The sequence below is a fragment of the Brassica rapa genome, chromosome A04, assembly GCF_000309985.2.
Source record: "Brassica rapa cultivar Chiifu-401-42 chromosome A04, CAAS_Brap_v3.01, whole genome shotgun sequence".
Lineage (NCBI taxonomy): Eukaryota > Viridiplantae > Streptophyta > Magnoliopsida > Brassicales > Brassicaceae > Brassica > Brassica rapa.
In genome coordinates this window covers 646,094-669,864 of record NC_024798.2, presented here as the reverse complement: position 1 = coordinate 669,864, position 23,771 = coordinate 646,094, and the positions used below count along the sequence as shown (strand labels likewise).

At 41.1% G+C, this 23,771-nt stretch overlaps 4 protein-coding genes across 4 annotated transcripts; 1 reads left to right on the top strand and 3 right to left on the bottom strand.

Annotated features, from left to right (window-relative positions):
* Window positions 1–5,049: 5,049 nt before the first annotated feature.
* On the bottom strand, window positions 5,050–7,244 carry LOC103862811 (aspartyl protease family protein 2). The gene has a single exon (XM_009140505.3). The coding sequence runs from the start codon at window positions 6,767–6,769 to the stop codon at window positions 5,318–5,320; it is 1,452 nt and encodes a 483-aa protein (XP_009138753.1). The 5' UTR covers window positions 6,770–7,244; the 3' UTR covers window positions 5,050–5,317.
* Window positions 7,245–19,168: 11,924 nt separating this feature from the next.
* Window positions 19,169–19,576, bottom strand: LOC108871603. The gene has a single exon (XM_033290864.1). It carries the CDS (start codon window positions 19,430–19,432, stop codon window positions 19,319–19,321), a length of 114 nt encoding a protein of 37 aa, XP_033146755.1. The 5' UTR covers window positions 19,433–19,576; the 3' UTR covers window positions 19,169–19,318.
* A 100-nt stretch (window positions 19,577–19,676) lies between these two features.
* On the bottom strand, window positions 19,677–20,405 carry LOC108871602. The gene is made up of 2 exons (XM_033290328.1): window positions 20,396–20,405; window positions 19,677–19,959 (listed from the first exon to the last, which is right to left on the bottom strand). Exons 1-2 carry the CDS (start codon window positions 20,403–20,405, stop codon window positions 19,778–19,780), a joined length of 192 nt encoding a protein of 63 aa, XP_033146219.1. The 3' UTR covers window positions 19,677–19,777.
* A 146-nt stretch (window positions 20,406–20,551) lies between these two features.
* ARF18-2 (auxin response factor 18) lies at window positions 20,552–23,771 on the top strand. Its single transcript, XM_009140504.3, has 11 exons — window positions 20,552–20,843; window positions 20,991–21,106; window positions 21,196–21,294; window positions 21,382–21,438; window positions 21,515–21,667; window positions 21,742–21,826; window positions 22,139–22,229; window positions 22,300–22,464; window positions 22,544–22,657; window positions 22,723–23,352; window positions 23,435–23,771. Exons 1-11 carry the CDS (start codon window positions 20,801–20,803, stop codon window positions 23,547–23,549), a joined length of 1,668 nt encoding a protein of 555 aa, XP_009138752.1. The 5' UTR covers window positions 20,552–20,800; the 3' UTR covers window positions 23,550–23,771.

Below are 23,771 nucleotides of genomic sequence, written 5' to 3'. Positions count from 1 at the left end.
TTAAGAAATAGATGAGATATTCGAGTGATTGGGGACATATTTTCTTCCTTTGTCCGATATGTCACGTGCAAATATGACATAGATTCCTGGACTTTGAGTCATTTTTCTTATATGTAACGAGACATTTGTCCTCGAATAACTCGGAAATGCAAATTGTCATCTTGTTAGGGAAAGTTGTCGTCTATTTTAATATTTAAACATTTTCGATTTTAATATCTATATTAACATTTTAAAGCTGTTTTTAATACCCAGAAGAATAATGTTGAAATATAAATTAAATTACAAACTAACATTCACAGTTCAAAAAACAACACTTTTTATAATATCATGGTTAATATAACTTTTTATAAGAGAGATGATATGCTGGCTATAGATTTTATTTTTTACGGCATCACTTTTATCTCTGAAAGTCGACTAGTTATCTAATAAATTAGTGCGTTTTTAGGTTGACAAACAAAAAAAGATTGACTTTGTAGAACCGCCAGAATAAAAATGACTCATCACATCTCCACTCAAAGCGCAAGTGATTGAGAGAGAGGAGATGTTTGCGGAGGAAACAGCGGGAACGAAAATGAGTATAAAACTGGTGACTCGTTCGGTGGCTGCATTATTCTGACCATATGGGTCCATGTGCCGCACTTTGTCTATGTATCCTCATCGAGGATGTTTTTTTTTTTTATAATTGATATCTCAACTTGGATCACTAGTCATTATTATTGATTTGTTGCTTACTGATCAGATCTCTTAGAAACACAAAGAGTTATAAGAACAACTTTTCTTATTAGCTTTAGAAACTACTCAAAACTAAAGCTCTCAATATGTTTCACTTAGATCATATGGAACACCTCTCCATTAGACCTATATTTATATGAAAGACAATTCCCTTTAACATGTGAGATATGGAAAACACAAACCTAACCTAAATAGAAACTTCCTTTTCCTATTTCTAGGTTTCCTTATTGTGTTTATCTTAACATATTAAACATCTAATAATATGTTAAGTTTCCACAAGCTTGGAATTATCCAACATTCACCCCCTTAATTCCAACTTGAATTAGGGAGATCAATTTCTTGAACTCCGATTAAGCTCCTCATTTGTTTGAACATAATCCTTGCTAATGGCTTGGTAAGGATGTCGGCCTTCTGCTCAACACCCGGCACATGCTCCACTTCGATATGCCTGTTCTCCACACACTCACGAATGAAGTGATACTTCTTGAGTACATGCTTACTCCTTCCATGGAAAACTGGATTCTTGGTTAGAGCAATGGCTGATTTGTTGTCGATCCTAAGCTTGACTCTCTCGCCTTCTTTACTTAGTATCTCACTCAACAACTCCTTGATCCATATAGCTTGCTTTGCTGCTTCTGTTGCTGCCATGAACTCTGCTTCGCATGATGACAATGCAACCGTCTGCTGCTTCTGCGACGTCCAAGTAATCAGTGATGAACCGTAGTAGAATGCATGTCCTGACGTGCTCCTCCCGTCATCGAGATCAATGTTGTGACTGCTGTCACTATAACCAACGACACTCCTTGACCCATCTCTCTTGAAGAACAGACCGTAGTTTGTTGTTCCTTTCACATATCGCAATATGTGTTTGATGGCTTGTCCGTGAGAGTCTCTCGGATTGTGCATGTATCTGCTAAGAACACCTACTGCGTAACACAGGTCGGGTCTTGTGTGAAGCAGATACCTCAAACATCCTATGATTCTTCTGAACTCGGTAGCATCTATCTCTTGCTCATCTTCAGCTTTTGAGATCTTCAAATTCGCCTCCATTGGAATTTGAGTTGCGTTACACGCTTCCATCTTTGTGTCACGCAGGATTCCTTGAGCATACCTCTCTTGCTTTATTCTGATTCCGTCTGCTCCTTGAATCACCTCTATGCCAAGGTAGTACGTTAGCTTACCTAGATCTGACATCTCGAACTTCTTAGACATCTCCTCCTTGAATTGCCTAATCACCTTAAGTGAAGTTCCTGTCACAAATAGATCATCAACGTAGATGGCAATGATCAAGACGTCTCCTCCTTCAGTCTTGCAGTACACTGATGGTTCCTTTGTGCACTTCTCAAATCTCATCTCCTTGAGAACCTGATCAAGTTTCACACTCCATGCTCTGGATGCCTGGCGTAACACATGCAACGTCTTGTGTAACACACACACTCGATCCTCTTCTCTTTTCTTCTCAGAACCAGTCGGTCTATCTTCAAGCTCCCATATCTTGTTTCTTGTGATAGACTCCAACTCGTCTTCCATAGCTTCAACCCAATCTTCTTCACAAGATAGGTTGAACTCATCTGAGGCAATCTCTCCTCCTCTATCGGTGCATCCTAGATTGAACACATCTGAGGCAACCTCTCCTCCTCTATCGGTGCAACCTAGATTGAACATAGCTGAGGCAAACTCTCCTCCTCTATCGGTGTGAGATCTTTTGAACCGATAGAATGCCTCACGATTATCTGCTGGTGTTGGTGGTGCACTTATTCCACACAAATCTCCAAGCAATAATCCTAATGGCTTTGATGTACAAACCATGGCCTTAGTCAGGAATGAATCTCTGATTTGCTTCCCTGTGAAACATGTGTTACACACGCCTTCTTCGTGTGTCACACTCGGGAATGAGTGTCTCGTTTGCTTCTCTGCGAGACATGTGTTACACACGCCTTCTTCGTGTGTGACACTCGGGAATGAGTGTCTCCTTTGCTTCTCTGCGATACATGTGTTACACACGCCTTCTTCGTGTGTTACACTCTGCATTCCTACGACCATCTCCTTCCTTACCATGTTGTTCATCACTCCATAGCATATATGTCCTTGTCGAGCATGCCACCTCCATGTAGCATCTTCGTCCCTGACATGTAAACATTCCGGGTAGCTTATCTCCATAGGGGTCTTGTAGAGACGGTTTGGAGATCTTGTCACACGAACTAGCAACCTTCCATGCGAATCTGTGAGCGTTAAGTAGACATCTTTCATGTTAACCTCACATCCGTTCTCTGTTGCTTGCCCAAGACTTAATATATTGTGCTTCAGATCAGGTATGTAGTATATGTCCTTGAGTGCCTTCTTCTCTCCAGTCTTGCACACAAATGTAACCACACCCTTTCCTACAATGTCAACACACGATCCATCACCAAACTTCACCTTCCCTTTGGTGTTGAGATTCAAACTCGAAAAGAACTCCTTGTTCCCTGTCATGTGATTGCTCGCTCCATTATCCAAATACCAGACACTTGCATCGCCTTTGTTGATATCAAGATTCTTCGGAATCACCTTATCTTCGTTCAAAAACACCACCTCGTGTACATAGAGTGCATCGGCCTCTTCTGTCTCGTTTAGGTTGGTTTCTTGATCCTTCTCTGACTTCTCGGGACAGACAGTTGCGTAGTGACCAGGCTTGTCACATCTCCAACATATCAGCTTTGAGCGATTCTTTTCCGAGTTGTTATCTTCGGTGTGTGACGCACGGTTTTGGTTGTGTGACCTACCTCGACCTCTGCCTCTACCGTTCCTTCCTCTTCCTCTACCACGAGAATTCTCATAGCCCCTCTGACTATGCTCTTCATTGTTCGAAAACATCAGCTTCCCTTGGTCTTCTTTCTGAGTTTCTTCTCCTACACGCTCCTCGTACGCTTTAAGCCTTCCAACTATGTCTTCAAACCCCGTCGAGTTGAGATCTAGGACTTGCTCAAGTGATGCTACGATCTGGATATACTTGTGTCTTGGAAGACCCTTCAAGAACTTCTTGACCATCTTGGATTCTTCTATGTTTTCCCCCAAAGAGGTTGCTTTGGATGATAGGCCCGATATCTTCCCCGCGAAGTCATCGACCGTATCTGAATCATCCATCTTCAACCTGTCAAACTCCGCCATCAACGTCTGAAGTCTCGCCTCCCTTACACGATCAGCTCCTAGGTGTCGCGACTTGATGGCGTTCCAGATCTCTTTTGATGCGGTTTGTTCTCCCACCTGGAGAATCAATGTTTCGGGAACAGATTGAAACAAAAGAGCTATCGCAACATCGTTCTTCTTTTGATCATCTGAACCGGGTTCGATTGTGTCCCACACTTCATGAACACGTAGTAGAACCTTCATCCTCATCGACCAAACTGTGTAGTTTGTCGATGACAACATCGGACATTGGATGGATGTAGATCCAAAGTCCTTCGTGCGTGGAGCCCTAGTCACGTCAGCCATCTTGCCGTCGCGATCTCTTGTTCACAAGCACCAGGATCTTAAGCTACAACTTAAGCTTAGATCGAGTCTCCAACCTGAGGCTCTGATACCAATTCAGATCTCTTAGAAACACAAAGAGTTATAAGAACAACTTTTCTTATTAGCTTTAGAAACTACTCAAAACTAAAGCTCTCAATATGTTTCACTTAGATCATCTGGAACACCTCTCCATTAGACCTATATTTATATGAAAGACAATTCCCTTTAACATGTGAGATATGGAAAACACAAACCTAACCTAAATAGAAACTTCCTTTTCCTATTTCTAGGTTTCCTTATTGTGTTTATCTTAACATATTAAACATCTAATAATATGTTAAGTTTCCACAAGCTTGGAATTATCCAACAACTGAGGAAATTATTTTGCTTCAGTCTCCAAATTATTGATTCCTTTCTAATACACAAAAGACCAAGAACTGTAACAACTCTTTCACTCACATAGAGAGAAAACAAAAAGTGTATGTCAACACCATATCCAGATGCACCGAACCATACGTTTCGCACGAAAATGCATATAAGGATGAATTACGCACAATAATAACGATAAAATAGCTAGTTATCCAAATATGTTTTGTCTAATGGTAATGCAAGATTATGAAGGAAATTCATGGAATTTAATTGTGAAACTATTTGGTAATAACAAACTTAATGGTCTATATGAAATTATGTAAGTTAGATATGCAGTAAGTGAGCTAGTGTAGTGGTTGACATAACTGAGCCAAACTTGTAAAGATAGTGCAAATAACTTTCACAAGAGTGTACATTTTGGATGAATGACCAAGTGCTTTTTAAAGAAAAACTCGCTAGTGCGTTATCAATAATTTCACTTTTATTAAAGAAAAACAATACATTTAAGATTTACTTCTCTTTGACTTGAGACTTGAGAGTAAAGAAGTAGTACAATTTTATAGAACCGTATCTAAACCATATAGAAATAAAAATCTCCATCTCGGGATCTCCATTAACAATGAGTTAATAGCCTACTACTAATGAGTAGTATGATAAATCACTGACGATGACAATATAGATAAAGTGCTTTCACACCCATAAAGAGTTTGGTAATAAATCAGTCAATCTAACACGCGCGAGGTAAAAACCCAACCCGTGACCCGGTTAAGTCATAAGCGACCCGGAAACCTTGTTGCTGTATGTTCCCAATTATCGACAAGCTCCCCATCGTCCCGGCGAACGCGAAACAGAACCGCCCTTGAGTGTTCACCGGAATCAGATAGTTACTCGCCGGAAGCGAAACCTCTCCGCCGCCGAAATGAAACACCACCGTCGGGACTTTCACCGTCGACATCCCGGAGAGGTCAAAACACGTGTCGAACAGAGAGTACGACGGAGCGCGCTTCAGCCTCTTCGCACCGAGACGAAACGCGTCTCTAAGCGCCACGTAAGCCGACTGAGTCAGCCGAGTAACGGAAGTGCCGGAGTCGATGATAACTCCGCCGTTCCCGGTGGCGTCGAGCTTAAACTGCGACTCCGAAACGCCGCGGACGCGGGACCCGCCGACGCTGATCCCAAGAAGCTGCAAGTAGTAGAACGTGTCGAGCTTCGGGTTCGTCAGCAGCGGCGTGAAAACGGAGGTTTTCGGAACGGCGTCGTTTCCGAAGACGATGGTCGACGGCGGTTTAGAAGCTGAACCGGAACTCGTCCGGTCCACCAAACAGTAAGAGAATTTACCGTTATAACGGTTTTTCGTCTGCGACGGGAAAGATAACCCTCCGCGGCCCAGGCCCAACAGCCCAGCCGCGCCTACGAACAAGCCTTCGTTGTCGTGACCGCATCCCACCGCCACGTGATCGACACGTGCTCCCTTAAACGTCAGCGTTTCGGTCGACAAGTCTCCAACCGTGAACGACCCGTCACCGTACGAGACTTGGTAGAGACAACGCTTGCTTCGCTGTCTGAAACATTCCGACGAGTCGTCCAATCTCCGACAGAGACGAGAACCGCACGGGACGGCGGCGAACGTTTTGGATTTAGACGGGTCGAAGATCGCGTCGGATTGGTTGTAACACACTTTGCAAGGAGCGCATTGCAGCCAAACGACGTCGCTTCCCGTGTCGAGGACCATGTACATGTTCGTCGCCGGAGTCCCGACGCCGAGCCTCATGAAATACTCTCCGCTTCCCTGCGAGAGACCGGAGATAACAGCGCCGCTGAACCCACCGGCGGAGCGTGGAGCTCTTCTGGTAACGTTCCGGCGGGAAGAGACGGCGGCGAGGGTGGTCAAGGACTCGACGCGGAGAGAGTCTCTTTTGAGACGGAGGTTGAAGAGCTCCGCCGGAGATGCGTCGGCGAAGGAGGAGATGGCATCGACGTGTGATAGGTGGAGTGAGAGTGAAGTTGTGGATTGGGATACAGTGGTCAATGATTCGGACTCGGGAGATGAGAGGATTGGAGAAGAAGGGAGAGTGTTGACGACGAGGGTGTTGTATTGGGAGGAAGAAGCGGCGGAGGAGAAGGAGACGAAGAGAACAATGACGGAGAAGATGAGGGTGTTTTGGACTTTTGCTCCCATGGTGGTTTTAAAATTATAACTATTGTCACAAGGGATCTGTATAGAGTTTAGGTTGGCTACTACAAAGCATATAAAGGCAAAGGAAGCTCTCGTGTGTGAAAGCTTACTTTACTTTAATTATGGATCGACTTTGTTTTTTTCTTTTTATTTTTATATACAAAGTAAAATCATCATTACGAAATTATTGACTTTTTAGTTTTTATTCACATTTCCACCTAACGAACTCCATTAATAAAAAAAAAAAATCAATTTGAGATAAAATTAATTTAGTTGTGTGAGTCTTGAAATTGAACTTTCAGTCCAGTAATCTGAATTCAAGTGTTAGTGGAACCTTATCTGTTTATTGAGCCCATGTTTATCACCCCTAGATGGGTTTCATGGCCCAAAATAATTTTTCATTTTTCTTACTATTTTTGGTACTTTTTTCTTTGAGAACTAAGCCCATGTTTATTGCCATAGATGGGTTTCATAGCCCAACCAAAATGTATAGAGGTATTTAAGAAAATCCCTGAATCAAAGCATTTCAATAAATTTAAAATGAAAAGATGAAAGATGTTAGCTCGTCTCGAAAGCCTCTTGTAGCCCATTGTTAGTAAGAATTTGGAGACAAGCGGACAGTAGAAATAGTTCCATATTTCAGATTTTATGGTTATTAGATTTTGAAGAACATATTTGAGACTTCTTTGATAACAACGTGGAAGGAAGAGTAGGTGCTACATTTTGGTTTTCAATTTCAAATTAAATCTATAATGTTGCAAAAAAAATTTAAAAGCCCTTCAGAAATGGGGGAAGCCCATTGTCTACTGATCTACTCTACTCTATGAATTAATCACCCATAATTTAGTCATCTCTTTAATTTCCATTTATTGAGTCCTTAGCCTATAAAACTCATCCTCCCTTGGTCCCTACCTCTCTCAATAATTGTTACCCTTTTTCACATTAATACATGTGTTCAGAAAATTAATTAACCAGATTGTTACTTAGAATTCCATATTACAAACTAGCAATTTAGTTATATGCTAAGAAGAAATATATTTTAGATCATCCAAACATTCATTCTTTGATTGTTAGCTGCTGTATTAATTCCAGAAACATTTTGACAAAAGAGTTAAGATTTATCCAGAATCAGAAGATTTTGCAGGCACAAATAATGGGGAGGAAGAGATATTGAGGCCCATATTCAGAGAACCAGAGAAAGATCATGTGATACATCTATTTTTCATGGTCCCCTCTTCTCTTATATTATTAGTTTACCCTTTTTTACATCAATCTGACATTACATTTTATCATTTCATTCATCACCCAAAATTACACAATCTCTTTTACAGTATAATAAACTAATGTTATAAATCAAATCAGTATATGGGTTTGTCTTTTGGCTGTTCTTTACTTCCCATTTGCAATTATAAAATAAATTGATCAATCACCTTCCAAGTAATGATGTACATTTAACACTGATTAGCTGAAATAAAAGTACAGACTCTTTTAAAATTCTTGATAATGGATCTCAAAAAGATTCTCCCAGATGGGAGCTTGACCTAACGGTTAAGTGGGAGTGTGAATTAGGTCGAAAGCGACCCCGTTCATCTTTTCTATATGTACGGACGGTATTTCTTATAAACAGTTACTAATATACCCCTGAATAATTGACAATCTGCGTGACTCCACCTCAGGTTGTGAGAACGAAGAGAAAGAGCCAAAGAGTGTGCGAATGATATGATTACAGCATTTGAATTCTTTTTGATGTGTAATGCGAAAGTTCCACTTTTTCATATTTGGAAAGTTTGTATGATTCAACTATTAATCTTATCATATCATTTTCTTTGTTTGCTCATGTGAAACGACGTTTATACTGGTACCAATCCATATATATTACAGATCTCGGTCATAGTCTTGTTAGATCCACAAACAATATAGACTACAAAAAATCATAGATGTGTACCGTCCTACATTATGTAGTGATCGTATCCTCCACATAAAATGGAACTTGTCCATTTACATGTGAGAGCCAGATTCAAACAGATCCACATACTCTTCCATAGATTCTACACACACACACACACTTATGTACGTGCTAATTAACTCCGTTTGATAATTTGAAATACAATGACACGGTCTTTAGTTGTCTGTATTTTATGTGTTACTTGCAAAATATGATAATCTTGCTGCATGATGTTATTGACTAGAGAGTAATTTATACTATATATCGGAGTTAATCTTGATCGTTAACGGGGTTAGAGTTCTTAGACTCCTTACCCTTTGAGAGAAGGGAAGAGTCATTTTTGGTATAACTTAAAATGGATGATTTAAACAAACAAAAAATAGATACTAATACCAATACATATACTTGGAAGACATATTAATATAGATACAACATGAGTGCCGAATAATATATGCTATATATTTTACATTGTTTATTGTCTAACAAGACCTACGCTACGGGTTCGTGAAACTTTTACCCCTAAAATGCTCTTGATTAGGCTCCACCCAAAGGCAAAAGAAAGCAATATGTATATAAAATAAGTTTTTATTATATATATAACTGTGCACATTTCTGATATTATGTATATTTTTTTTTTTGAAGAGGGATATTATGTATATTTTATCGATATAAACATTATGGAAGACAGGGAAGATATGTAGTGTACGGTCAAATAGTGAAAACGTACAAAATAATTTACAATCACTATATATGTATACAGTTGAAAGTTAAATTATTTTTGTTTGAGTTATATACGACGTTGAAATTTTTTTTTTATGTCAAAAAACCATTATATTAATCAAACTTGAGGTGGTTTGGAAAACCAGATCGAAACAGAATGAACAATAAAAAGTAACTTCCCTATAGAATCAAATCTTTCTTTATTTTACCGGATTTCAACTCAAACAATCATTTTAACGTTAAACAAGTTACATTATTTAACATAATTAATAACCATGATGGTATTTTCCACAAACTTTTCGTTTATAACAAATGAGTACCGTGTACATGCCTCAAAACAGACAGCCCCAGGCGAGAGAGAAGAGCTCACAAAACGCGATTGAATTAACCCCGGCGTCCGGTGGCGCGTGACGGCGCGTGCCGACGCCGGAGGCACCCTCCACCTCACTTTTTGCTTTCTAGTTTGCTTCCCCGACAGATCTGTTCTCTCGTCGTCTTGTTCGTTTCTCTGGTGTGGGGTCTCGTTTATGGATAGATCTGCCCTCAAGGTTGTTCGGACCGGAGATGCGTCAGCCATGGCTGGAGGTGCGACGCGACAGATTGTAGCAGTCTCTGCTGAGGGGAGTCGGAGTTTATGGGTCTTGAGAGCTTTCATTTTTCAATTTTCTGGATCTCTCGTATAGTGTTCTTCATGAGTGGGATGAGTCTGATGAGCAGTCCGGTTGTTTCTGTGACGGGTAAGCAGAGCTGATGACGTTTTAGTTCGTCTATGGTGTTTGGAGCAGTGGTATCCTTGGATCCCTTGCCTTCCGGTTTCAGTCCGTTGACGTTTATTGACTTTTGGCGTCCCGTTAACCAAAAAAGTGGTGTTTAAGTAAGGTTTTGTGAGAGTTGACTTAGCAGGTTTATTTCAAATGGAGGAGGTTGCAGTGGTCGCTTGCCGTTTCGGTTGGAATTTTCGATTGGCAAGGCTTCATCTTTATGGAGTTTGTTCGGGCTTATATCTAGGAGTTAGTGGGCGCTAAAAGCGTCACATCCGTATCCGAAGATTGTGTGAACCGGGTAGAGGTTCGTTCTGTCGGATTATGAAGTCGTAGAGTCTTGGTTTCTTGGGCGTTATCGTATGGCGGGCATGAGCAGCAGCGGTAAGTCGTGGTGTTGGGGTGTAGGAAGTGGAGTTTCTCGTGTGGCGAGCTATAGGCAGCAGCGATAAACATTTCTCGTTCACTGACCTATTCTTAGTTCTAAATTTTGCTAAGTCAACTTGTTAAGTCCTTTAGGTAGTTGAAAGTTGAGTATCTAGTTTTTCTTCTGATTTTACTCATTTGTTGTATTGCAGTAAGGTACCCCGGAGTGGGTTTAAATCACCGCCATCATGTGGGCTCTAGTGTCTGGGAACTACCTTTCATCCGCCAGTTGTTGTATTAAAATGTGAACTTTATTTGGAATGAATTTCATCAGATGAGAAAAAAAAAAACAAATGAGTACCGTTGATTAATTCAATATATGATTATACTTTTTTTGGCATCAAAAACTCCATAATTTATTAAGAAAGCTCCATGTGGTTGGTTTGAGCCATCCAGCAAGGGAGTCTAGAGTTTACATGGGAAAAGATAACACCACGGGCTCGAGCGCCTTTTGCAAGGCCATCGGCACGGACATTGCAGGAACGGGGAATAAAACATAAGGAGCAAGAATTAAACATAGAATGCAGATAGTAAAACTCTTCAAATTCGACCATTAAGGATGGCCAGTCTTCTTCTTTTTCGTCTTCGATGATCTTGACCAGTTGTTGACAATCAGTTTCAAAGGTCATATCTAGGTGGTCCAGTTGGAGTGTGGATTTCATGACCCACAGCAGAGCATGAAGCTCGGCGTGTAGGGGGGTTAAGCCTCGGTTACTAGTGAATGAACCAAAGGTCGTTTCCCCATCCTTATCCGTCAGGACCATTCCTCCGCCAAAGAGAGCGTCGTCTTGGTGCCATGAGGCATCAAAAGAACAACGGGGGCCGAGGGGTTGTGCGCTGGTTTGAGTTAAAATCTCTTCATCATCATGAGCTTTATGTATGATCTGTGCGAGCCTCCAGTTATCTGCTTCAGATAAGGCGATCTGGACAGTATCAAGCGGAGAGATGTCTGTTCCATTGAAAATCTTATCGTTTCGGGCTTTCCAGATAAACCACAAAATCCATGGCACATTATCTAGGAGCGAGGACGGGACGCCTAATCCTTTTGCCGGCCAGAGGAGATGATTGAGGTTGCTGTAAGTTGATGAGCTCGGGAAAATCCCCGGAGAATGAGATATGTGAGCGAGAGCCCATGTCTGGACAGAGGGTGGGCATTCGAATAGTAAATGGTTTACTGATTCGTCGTCGGCGCCACACCTTGGGCAGTGCCTGTCTGTACTGCAGTGACGGTCGGAGAGACGACTGCAAACGGGGACACTGTCTGATAATGCACTCCAAATGAAGTGTTTAATTTTCCTCGAGGTCTTAAGAGTCCAGACCTTTGCTTTTAAGCAGGTAGTGCTAGGCTCGGAGACAGACGGGAGGGCATGTGCGGAGTCAAGTTCCATCGCGAGAACATACCCCGACTGGACTGTGTAAGCTCCGGACTTTGTGGGAGCCCAGCAGTAGCTATCGAGGCGCTGAGTTCGGGGGATACGCAGGCTCATGATCAACGGCACATCTTCTTTTGCGACTATGCTTTGGAGCCTCGAAAGGTTCCAGGCATGGGCCGTCGGGTCAATAAGATCGCTTACTCGAAGGTTCGGATTAAAAGAAGGACCGTAGGGGGTAGCAGGTCTTGGCTTGGCGTCCGGGAGCCAGTTATCAGACCAGACCATGGTATTGTTGCCCGTCCCAATCGATCTCCTTAAGCCGGCTTTCAGGAGTGGTTGAGCTGCCATCAGGCTACGCCATACGTAAGATGGCGAGCTTGCCCTAGTAACGTCTACCGGAGTCGAGAGGCGGAAGTACCTGCCTTTTAAGACTCTAGCGAGAAGAGACGTTGGATATTGTATTAGTCTCCAGAGTTGCTTCGCAAGTAATGCGAGATTGAAGTTTCGAAAATCGCGGAAGCCAAGACCTCCCTTCTCTAGAGGGGTACAAATACTTTTCCAGGCAATCCAGTGCAGACCTTTGTTATCCTGTTTGGTACTCCACCAGAATCGGGAGATTGCACTAGTAAGTTTTCTAGTAATCTCTAGAGGGAGCAGAAAACATGACATGACATAGGTAGGGAGGGCTTGAGCAACAGATTTGATTAGAACTTCTTTTCCTCCTTTAGATAGGAGTTTCCCAGACCATGAGTTTATACGGTTAAGGAGCCGGTCTTGGATGAAAGCAAAAGCCTGCTTTTTGCTGCCACATATTTTCTCCGGCAACCCTAGATAGACTCCCATACCACCTTCTTTCGATATTCCAAGCGATCGCTTGAGTTCTGATTTGATGTCCGGGGGTACCTTGCTTCCAAAGAGGATGGACGACTTGTTTACATTCAGCTGCTGACCTGAGGATAAGCCGTACGTGTTGATGATCCTCACAAGTTCGGAGCATTGCTGTATATCTGCTCTACAGAAAAAGAGGCTATCGTCGGCAAATAAAAGGTGGGAGATTGGTGGGCTGTTTCTGGCGATTTTGAGACCAGTAATTCTTCCTTCCCTTTCCGCCCCTTGGATTTGGGAGATAAGAGCTTCCGTTAGGAGAATAAATAGAAAGGGCGATAGGGGATCGCCTTGACGAATGCCACGGGATGGTGTGATCTTTCCTTTTGGTTCTCCATTTAGTAGGACTTGATAAGAAACTGATGAAATACAGATTTTGATCCAGGATACCCATTGCGAAGAGAAACCTAGTTTCAGGAGGAGCGCTTCGAGGAAAGACCATTCAACCCTATCGAAAGCTTTGCTCATGTCCGTTTTGATAGCTACAAACCTCGATCTGCAACCCGGGTTGGTTCGCAATGCGTGGAAAGCTTCGTGTGCGACGAGAATATTATCTGTAATCAGACGTCTAGCCACAAAGGCCGATTGAGTCTCCGATATTATTTTCGGGAGGCATTTCTTCAGTCGCTTGCTCATTAGTTTTGAGATGACTTTATAGGAGACATTGCACAGACTTATTGGTCGAAATTCAGCCATTTCAGATGGTCTCTCCGTCTTGGGGATGAGGCAGATGTTGGTCTGGTTTAAACGGGGGTCCATGGAGCCGGTCAAAAAGAAGTCCTTCACAGTACTCCGTACTACCTCAGCCGTAATTCCCCAATATTTCTGGAAGAAGAGACTTGTCATTCCGTCTGGCCCGGGGGCTTTATCGGGGTTTATGTCGAACATAGCACGTTGGATCTCATCATCAGATGGAATACTTGTAAGGGCTGCATTCATGGCCGGAGTTACTCTTGCAGTAATGTACTGTAGTGATTCCTCAAAGTCTGAGGGATTTGATGAAGTGAACAAGGTTTGAAAGTACCCAGTCGCCACCTGTTCCAAATCTTCCTCGGTATCAGCCCAGGAGCCGTTTGCCCGACGGAGTCTAAGGACCCGGTTTCTTGCTCTCCTCTGCTTGGTAGTAGCGTGGAAGAATGTTGTATTTCGGTCTCCCTCTCGTAACCAGTTAGCTCGACTCTTTTGTTTCCAATAGAGTTCTTCATCTCTAAAAGCAGCGCAGAGATTCCATTTAAGGTTCAGGATCGCCTCATTTGAGAAATTGTCATCGAGTTGGGCCTGCTCGAGCTGGTCTTTGATTTCTTCAATCTTCTTTGCCGTATTAGAGGGGTTAGCTCTCTTCCATCGAGATATGTGCTTCCTGCAGAGCTCAATCCGGTCATGGAGGTCATCACGGTCGAAGGCGCTTGGATCATTCCAGCCATGGAGAATGGTTTCACGGAAACCCTCTTTGCCAATACATCTTTTGTCAAATTTAAAACCACGTCTGCCAGTTTTCTTACCCGAGAGGAAACGAGAGAGAATGGGACGGTGGTCTGAGCCCCATAGGCGAAGATACTCTACATTCGTGTGGGAAAAACAGTGGTGCCAATCCTCATTTCCAACTGCCCGATCTAGTCTGCATTGCACTTTGCCATTACTTCTATTGCCTACCCAAGAGAGAGGGTTGCCTGAGTATGGGAATTCAATCATTCCGCAATTTGCGAGCATGTTCCTGAAGGGTAGGAAAGAGGCTTCACTACGCTTGCGGCCTCCCTTTTTTTCTAGGTTGCTGGTAATTTCATTAAAGTCACCGACCATAAGCCAGGCTCCAGACCTGGTGAGACTCATCCTGGTCAAGCGTTCCCATACATTTTCTCGGTAATTAATAACCGGATCTCCATAGACAAAGGTAATATAAACTTTATGTCCTGCTATGGTTGCCTCAATATCGATCATACGATTATTGGAGTAAAGAATAGTAACATCAAGAGAATCTAAATAGAAAAGTGCAAGTCCACCGCTTCGCCCTTCAGGTTCCACGGTAAACAATTTATTATAACCAAATTCAAATTGAAAATCCTGAAGAAAAGAATAACTGTTTTTTGTTTCTGAAAGAAAAAGAAAAGAAGGAGTAAAACAACGATGCAATTCCCGGAGATGTTTCTTGGTCAGGTAAGCTCCGGCGCCCTGACAATTCCAAGCTATGGCACTCATATTCTCTTACTGGGTGGTTTCTGGGACACCACCGAACCTGAGAGAGACAAAGTTTTTTTGCTTATAGCAGAGGGAAACACCTCATTACGAGGGACAGCAGAGGACATGACAAGAGAATGATTACCCGAATTATTACGTTTTCGAGGTGAGCTACGACCACGGAGCTGACTGAGCTTTTTGGATGCCTTTACTGCTTTTGCACCTTTCAAATCAGGGCTTTTGGGGACATGCTTCTTGAGATAACCTTTTGCAGGAGGCAGAGTAGGAGGGGCTTGATGAGGTTTGCTCCTGATCGGGTTGGTTACAGTTTGAGCTCGGGTTGGCGCCAAAAGATCCTCCTGCATATCAGTTGTAGTCTCAACATTTGTTGGAGAGAGCTGGGAGATGGCGTCGATTTTTTCTGCAGCCTCATCAGGTATCTCATCTAGGAGATCATCGTTTTCCATCATTTCAGCATCCATTTCTGCAAGTTCAGCATCCTTGGCCAGACTATCGACCAGAGCTATCTCTTCTTCAGTAAGAGTAATATCCAGCTCCTGGTCAAAATCGATATCAAGCTCCATGTCTAGGGGATTGGGGTTCTTATCCGTATGCTCAAGAGAAGGAGTCCCAGTATGCGGTGATTTGATTGGTTGGCGAGCTAAAGTATCAGTTGCTGGTTCTCGGATGATGAGGGTAGAAGATCGGATACGTCCTGGTTCACGTTCACGCGAGGTAGGAGTATCAGTGATATGGCCTTTCCCTTTGATACGTCTTAGACGTTCTTCATCGGTTTCAGCAATTGGGCTCTTTGGCTGATCTTCCTTGCCTATTTCACCCAGTTCGAGGTGTCCAAATTGATCCGAGATAGTTCTCTGGGAGTCCGAGACAGCACGAGAAGGGCCTTCTTGCTCCATATGGGGAGTGCGAGAAGAGACTGGCACCATATCAGTGGAAGGAAAGATCTTCGGAGGAGAACGGGGGCGCCATTCACGTGTAGCCTGTTGTCGATCTCTTGAGTAACCTCCATTGTATGGCATCGGTTGCTTGTTCTCTCTGTTCTTTTGGGGGTAAGGGTGCTCTCTACGTGAAGTACGAGAGGAATTGATCTTTCCATATACGGATGAAGCGCGCGGTGGTATTTCTAAGCGTCTCCAGACATCTTCCTTACGAGTGATGTTGCGATACGAGATATCATTATTTCTTGGATAATCTTTCGGGGTAGGGCGATACGCTCTGGTATCACGAGGAGGTGAGTGAGTGTGCCTTTTTCCTTCCCTGCGAGGGTCACGCTCGGATAGGTTGGATGGAGAGGTCCTCTGTCGCCCTGGAGGGGGCGAATTGCGTTCATGGAGGGGGGAACGAGGCCTTTTCAAGTTCGGAACCCGACCGTCTTGTCCCGTCTGGATAGAGAGATTGTCCCCTTGAGCGTTGATGATTGCTCGTTGTTGTCGTTTAAGTTCACGCTCCTCCGGTGTAAGCTGGGGACAAACATTCTCATCATGAGAGATCATATGACAGGTATAGCAGGAACGGTGGAGGCCCTCATAAGAGAAGGAGACCCGTCCGATATCTCCATTTGGGAATTCGATGCGACGTTCAAATTGTATGGGCATGTCAACATTGACAGATACTTGAATCCTTGCTCTTTTTGAGTCGAGGGAGATCCAAGTTCCCAAGGGCTTCGAGATTGCAATGAAAGTCTGATCATTCCAGAAATGCACTGGGACTCCTGTTACACTGATCCAGAAAGGGATTGTATTGGGAAATGATTCACTGGTGAAAGGTTCCCATCGCTCGAGTGCGAAACTCCATTGGTTGAAATGGCAAGGACGCTTGTTTAGGACGGAAAGGAGGTCAGCTTCATTGTCAAAATCGAACTGGAAACGTCCGTTGCCCAGATTGATCCCTCTGACTCGTCCCTCAACATTCCAGATCCTGTTACGAGGGAGAAGGTGGATCAAAGCATCAATGCTTCGTCCTTGAAGGTTAAAAACTCGTCCAATAAGAGTCAGACGGAAGCGATCGGCCACAGCATCAAGATCACAGTCCGGGATTCGGATAATCTCATCTTCCGAGTCAAGCTTGCGACGCACGGTGGAGGGTCCACCCTTACGCACAATCATCGATGATTGAGACATGATGAAGGGTTCACTGGGGCTTAGCAGTTTGCTAGAGGGAGGCCGGAGTTGAGACAGACTGAGAGAGAGAACGATGAAAAACGAAGACGTGGCAAAGAAGCCAGAGAGATACGGAGGGGATCTAGACGACAAGAAAACACAAGGAGTGTTGGTAGTCTCCCTTGTGAGTCTGGAGAGGCCGGAGGGTCAGATCGGAGAAGGCTTCGGGGACGGGGGGCTTCAGATCTGAGAATCACCTTTTGGGTCCAATATATGATTATACAAAATAAAGAATATTCGTTTGTTCTTGTTTAATTACGTGGTGAGTGGCGACTATGACTAAACAAGTGATTAACTATATTATCAAATGGAGTACAACAGTAACCAAGAAGAATAAACCCAAATAAATTAATGTTGTGTAATGGATTCCACTACACCATTAATCAATTTTTAATTAAAAGTTAGTAATTAACTAATGTATAGTTATTTATTCCCATCCATGGGTTCATATTCACTTTGAACGATCATATATTCCTAATCATATTTATTTACTTTGCTATTCCAGCTTTTTGTGTTTAAATATTTACAACTAGAGAGAATATCCGTCGCAGCTGATCAAATTAGCCACTCACTTAAAAAAGTATTCAAGTTTTCAACGAAAAAGAACGCAACTACAAATGACGTTGCAATTAGGACATTGTTGATATGGCATGAAATCCCATGCAGAATAAGAATCACTGTGAAAATTATTTTAATTCCTTTGAATAACTTATATGGTAATTTTAACCTCTTGCCTTTTCCAATATTGTTATATTTTACTCGTTAATCTCATATTTGGTGATGAAATTTGATTCTTTCAAATCTCCTCGCTGCTTTGCAAGGATTCGTCCGTACAACATTCTTGCACTATTTACAATTTACATAAAGAAGTTGGGCAAATAACTGCTTTTAAAAGTTTTCAACGAAATAAATCGTCTTTTCTCATCTGATCCATGTGTTTTGATAAGACATCTGATCCATGTTTATCAACTAGTTTTAGAGAATGTAGACAACCATCATAGTTAATAATATGATGCAAAAGACACTAACATTGCTTATGTTATTAATCAGCAAGTGAGCCCTAGAATTGTTGCACAAAAAATAAGAGAACCCTAGAATATATTTGTGAGTGGTAAGTGGTAACTAGTAACTATCCAGAGGACAACATAAAAAGCTTAACTGTGCCAAGCAACAAATAAGTAAATGTTTTGGGTGGGTGGGGCATAGGCCTATGACGGATCGGATATCCGGACAATTTGAAGATATCCGGATCCGGATCCTTATCCGCCGGATCCATAATTTTACTATCCTTATTCGGATCTGGGGTTCGCGGATATCCTTTTAAAAATTATAATATCCGGCGAATATCCGGATTTGGATCCTTAAAATAAATAAAAAATAATATTAATATATATAAAATATTAACAATAATTTTTAAAAATAATATATATAATGTTTTTAATCATTTCTATGTATAATATTACAAAATTTACAAAAAATTATATATACTATTATAAAAATGAAAATTTATTAAATAAAATTAGTTTTTATCTATAGATATTATTATTTTTGAAATAGTTATTAATAAAATTTACGGATCCGGATATCCAGACTAAAAAATCAAGATATCCGGATCCGGATTCGGCTTTGACGGATTCAACATTTTACTATCCGGATCCGGATTCGGCCTTTCCGGATATCTGGATTTTCGGATCGGATCTCGGATCGAATCAGTTTATGACGATAAATAATTTACAAAAAAAATGTGAAGTTTATCAAAAAAACATAATATTATGAAATAGTTGATGTTTTCCATCGTTCTAGCTAAGGTATAATTTAGGTTATTATAAACACATAAGTTAAGTTATATAGGTATATCTTAAGCATAAAAAGATTTGAAACCCAATAGTTACAGGAGTCGTGTTGAAACTTTTTCCAATACAGTATTTGGATTTTAAAATGTATATACATAAACTAAAAAATATTTATATTTTTGGATCTCCTTCACTATCATCGGGAAAATTAAATAAGATAAAATAGGGATGGAAGAGTTGTATAGGAGAGATCAGGTTTTCTTCCTCTGTAATTGAGCAAACTGGTAGGACAAGTCAGCATTTGACATGTGTCAGTCTCGAATACGACCTTACAACGTGGCAATTTCTCTCTGACGTGTCCAGATGGGGACCACTTTCTCTTCCGACACTTCGGCATGGCTTCTTCATTTTCACTTTTATCCACTCTCGTTTTCCGAAGCGCGTGATCCCCCTCTCTCACGGTTTATATGTTTTTCATTTGAACGTTATATTAATCCTTTTTTTTGATACGATGATCGTTATATGCATATGATTTATCACCTTAGATACAATAATCTCCACTTTCATTTTGTTGTAATCGTAAATAATAAAGCGCGTGAAGAAAATGGGTAAAAATAAAAAGACGCACATGCGCGACTTTGACCTGACTCGGCACGTGCTAACACAACTCGCACACTTACCAAGGCGCTCGTCCCATAACGAGTCATGGCTGTGGCTTGTGGCGAGTGTGGGTTTTAGCCATGGCAGTGGGTCCTAGTAAAGAAAAAGGCACATTGTGTAATTAACCAATTCCACAGTGCTAGTAATGAAAAAAGTAAAAACTCTGGCCGGGGTATAATACAGAAGCCGACACGTTTGCCTGCCACGATCCAGACATAAGGAAAAATAAAACGATGCGTGGGTAACGGCACCGTCAAGTCTTAAACGGAAACGGGATCAGTTTCTAGCGTTAGTGCTTCACATGCTCTATGGAGATGGGTAGCTCATTTATTACACACAGTGTGGTCTTTATCGGACGGCTGAGATTGGCTCTCCGCTGTTAAATGCACCGTACTACGTTTCTCTTGTTACAAAATATCTCCGTAATATTTATGTAACGTAGAGAGAGACCCTTCGTTTTCCTTAAATTTATAGTTGGATATTCTGACCCCAAAAAGATTTTTATATTTTGGAAACAATATTCGATTTCCTTTTAAGAGGTGACATGACAAATAATTTTCAATTTTTTAAAGAAAATTTGAATAAAATGAATAAAGTTATTTAGTTACAACTGAAGTTACCGAGGGTGGAAATAACAGGTCTGCAGAATCTTAAATATATATAAATACATAGAGAGAGAGAGAAGAAGAGTGTGAATCTTTTGCATGGTACCGTGAGACATCTTCAAAAACAAAAAAGGAAGCAGCTCTGGTTTGCTGCAGATCGGGGTTAGGTCTGGAGTAGAAGTGGAGAAAAACGGCGAGAAGTTTGTGATTGTTGAGGCAAAACAACACGGATTCTGAGAGGAGAAGACAAAAAAAAAAAAACTTGGAGAGAGAGAGTGAGTTATATCCAACAGTGTCCTGAATTACGTTCAGTAATCAAAATCAATATACGGACATAACCGTCCGTTGGTGTCCTGTTATAAAGTTATTTGCTTTTTTTTTTTTTATATCCTCCTTTCATGGGTCTTTTTCTTTCGTCTCTCTCTGTGTTTCTTTCATGGGTGTTAAGAGTAGTGCTTAGCTCGTGAAGGGTCTTCTTCTTCTCGTGTTTATTTTCTTCTGGGGTTCTTCAATGGCGAATGTAGATGGAGACGATCTCAGAACCTCTCTCTCAAGTAAGCAAGACGCAGAGACTTGAAAGTTTCAATTTTTCTGCTGTCTCTGTTTGGTTACTTCGTAAAGTTTCAATTTTTCCATCATTATCTCAGTTTTTAAGTAAAACCCACTTTAAAGTTTGCATTTTTTTGTTGGTTTGTTTGCAGGGTCTTATAACGATGAGCTATACACAGAGCTATGGAAAGCTTGTGCAGGTCCATTGGTGGAGGTTCCTCTTGCTGGAGAGAAAGTTTTCTACTTCCCTCAGGGTCACATGGAACAAGTATGTCTTTTTTACCAAATTAACCTCCTTTTACTTCTTTACCTCATTCTCTTTTCTGAGTTCTGTTTTTTTGTTTTTTTTTTTGGTAGCTTGTGGCTTCAACTAATCAGGGAATTGAATCAGAGGAGATACCTGATTTCAAACTTCCTCCAAAGATACTTTGTCGAGTTCTCAGTGTCATGTTAAAGGTGAAAACTTTGAATCATAACATCTCTTGTTTTTTTCCCCACCATGATGAATCTGTTTTTTTTTTAACATGTTTTGGATGTGTATAGGCTGAGCATGACACAGATGAAGTTTACGCTCAGATCACATTAAAACCAGAGGAAGATGTAAGTTCTAAAAGAAGACTTAAAAAAAAAATTGTATTTAATAAAAAGGATTAAATTTTATTTATTTATTTTGTAGCAAAGTGAACTTACAAGTCTTGATCCACCCCTTGTTGAACCAACAAAACAAATGTTCCACTCGTTTGTAAAGATTCTAACGGCGTCAGATACAAGCACTCATGGTGGATTCTCTGTTCTTCGTAAACACGCCACTGAATGCTTGCCTGCCTTGGTAAATAACTTCCTTCATACAAAAAATAATCTCAATTTAGCTCCTTTTCTCTCACTCCATTGAATACGTTTTAGGACATGGGACAAGCTACTCCTACTCAAGAGCTTGTGACTAGAGATCTTCATGGGTTTGAATGGAGGTTTAAGCATATATTCCGAGGTAATTGTTACTATATCTTGGAATATATATACTCTCTCCGTTTTAAAAAAAAAACTATGTTTTAGAATTTTTGAAAACATATTAAATTTTGACTATCAATATATTATCTTTTTTGTAAATAAAATTTATATTCCACAATTTTTACTAATAGAATTTCAATAAGCATAATTATTATTTTTGAAGTTTACAATTTTTTCATTAAGTAATAATGCATTAAAAATATAAAAATGTATTTTTGGAATTTCTTTTCTTTCTGAAACTTGATTTTGTTGGAAACTAAGGGATTAATTGTTTTTTTTTTGTTGGGTTTAGGACAACCTAGGAGGCATTTGCTTACAACGGGTTGGAGTACATTTGTATCCTCCAAAAGACTTGTAGCTGGAGATGCCTTTGTGTTCTTGAGGTACTACTTCTTCTGAAGAAACTTTACTATAATCTTGTTTTAGTCTTGATGAAACTCATGTGTGTTTCAGGGGTGAGAATGGGGATTTGAGAGTTGGAGTGAGGCGTTTAGCTAGGCATCAGAGCACAATGCCTACTTCGGTTATCTCAAGTCAGAGCATGCATTTGGGAGTCCTTGCTACAGCTTCTCATGCTGTTGTTACCAAAACTATATTCCTTGTGTTTTACAAGCCTAGGTAAACATTATTACATGATTATACTCTTCTATGTTTTTTAGGACTTAGGCTTAAGATAATAATTTTTTTGTCTTCTCAGGATAAGCCAGTTCATAGTGGGAGTGAACAAGTATATGGAAGCTATGAAGCATGGATTCTCTCTTGGTACCAGATTCAGAATGAGATTTGAAGGAGAAGAGTCTCCTGAAAGAATGTAAGACTCCATTTTTCTGATCATTACTTCAGTGTTCTTGATTCTGAATCATTGAGTTTCTTCAGGTTTACTGGTACTATTGTGGGAATTGGAGATCTATCTTCACAATGGCCAGCTTCTACATGGAGATCATTGCAGGTCCAATGGGATGAGCCAACAACATTTCAGAGACCAGACAGAGTCTCACCATGGGAGATTGAGCCTTTCTTGTCATCTCCCCCAGTTTCAACACCTGCTCAGCAATCACAACCCAAATGCAAGCGGTCAAGACCTGTAGAATCATCTGTTTTGACTCCAGCTCCGCCTTCTTTCTTGTATGGCTTCCCTCAGAGCCAAGAGACTCCTTCTCCTCCTCCTCCCTCTGCGAGTAGTTGCTATAGGTTGTTTGGATTCGATCTCACAAGCAACCCTCCTGCTCCAATTCCTCCAGACAAGTGTCAAGAACCCATCACTCCAAGCGCAGCTAATGAGCCTAAGAAGCAACAAAAACAAAGGACAAGAACCAAAGTAATCATGCAAGGGGTGGCTGTTGGTCGTGCAGTTGATTTAACGCTGTTGAAATCGTATAATGAACTGATTAAGGAGCTTGAGGAGATGTTTGAGATCAAAGGACAGCTTCTTACTCGAGAGAAATGGGTCGTTGTCTTCACAGATGATGAAGGTGACATGATGCTTGCTGGAGATGATCCATGGAAGTAAGCAACTACTAGTAGTAAAACCATTTTTTACTTTTTTAACGGTTGCATTATTGAATGTTTTTTGTTTGTCTTTGTGCAGTGAGTTTTGCAAGATGGCTAAGAAGATATTTATATATTCGAGCGATGAGGTTAAGAAGATGACAACGATGTTGAAGAGCTCTTCGTCGTTAGAGAATGATGAAAGTATGGATTAATAATAATCGTGTAATTAGGTATGACTATGAGTGGTTTAGCTACATATAAGTTTAAGGTTTATTATATTAGTAACTTATGGTCGTGTAAGGGTTCTCTAGACTATGGTTTTCACTCTGTGTATATAAAAGGCTTGCATGGTCTTGGATTCTTGGGCCTTGTTTGTTTTCTTTTCGTGTCAATTTTCAAGTTGGCGTTTTTAAATGTTTCGGTTTGTGTCGGTT

Excerpts from the sequence above, each read along its gene's own strand:
- ARF18-2 (XM_009140504.3), top strand. The coding sequence starts at position 20,801 with ATGGCGAATGTAGATGGAGACGATCTCAGAACCTCTCTCTCAA. Across the intron at positions 22,465-22,543 it reads CTTGTGTTTTACAAGCCTAG|GATAAGCCAGTTCATAGTGG; the intron begins GTAAACATTATT and ends TTGTCTTCTCAG. Across the intron at positions 22,658-22,722 it reads GAAGAGTCTCCTGAAAGAAT|GTTTACTGGTACTATTGTGG; the intron begins GTAAGACTCCAT and ends GAGTTTCTTCAG.
- LOC103862811 (XM_009140505.3), bottom strand. The coding sequence starts at position 6,769 with ATGGGAGCAAAAGTCCAAAACACCCTCATCTTCTCCGTCATTGTTCTC.
- LOC108871603 (XM_033290864.1), bottom strand. The coding sequence starts at position 19,432 with ATGAAGAAGCCATGCCGAAGTGTCGGAAGAGAAAGTGGTCCCCATCTG.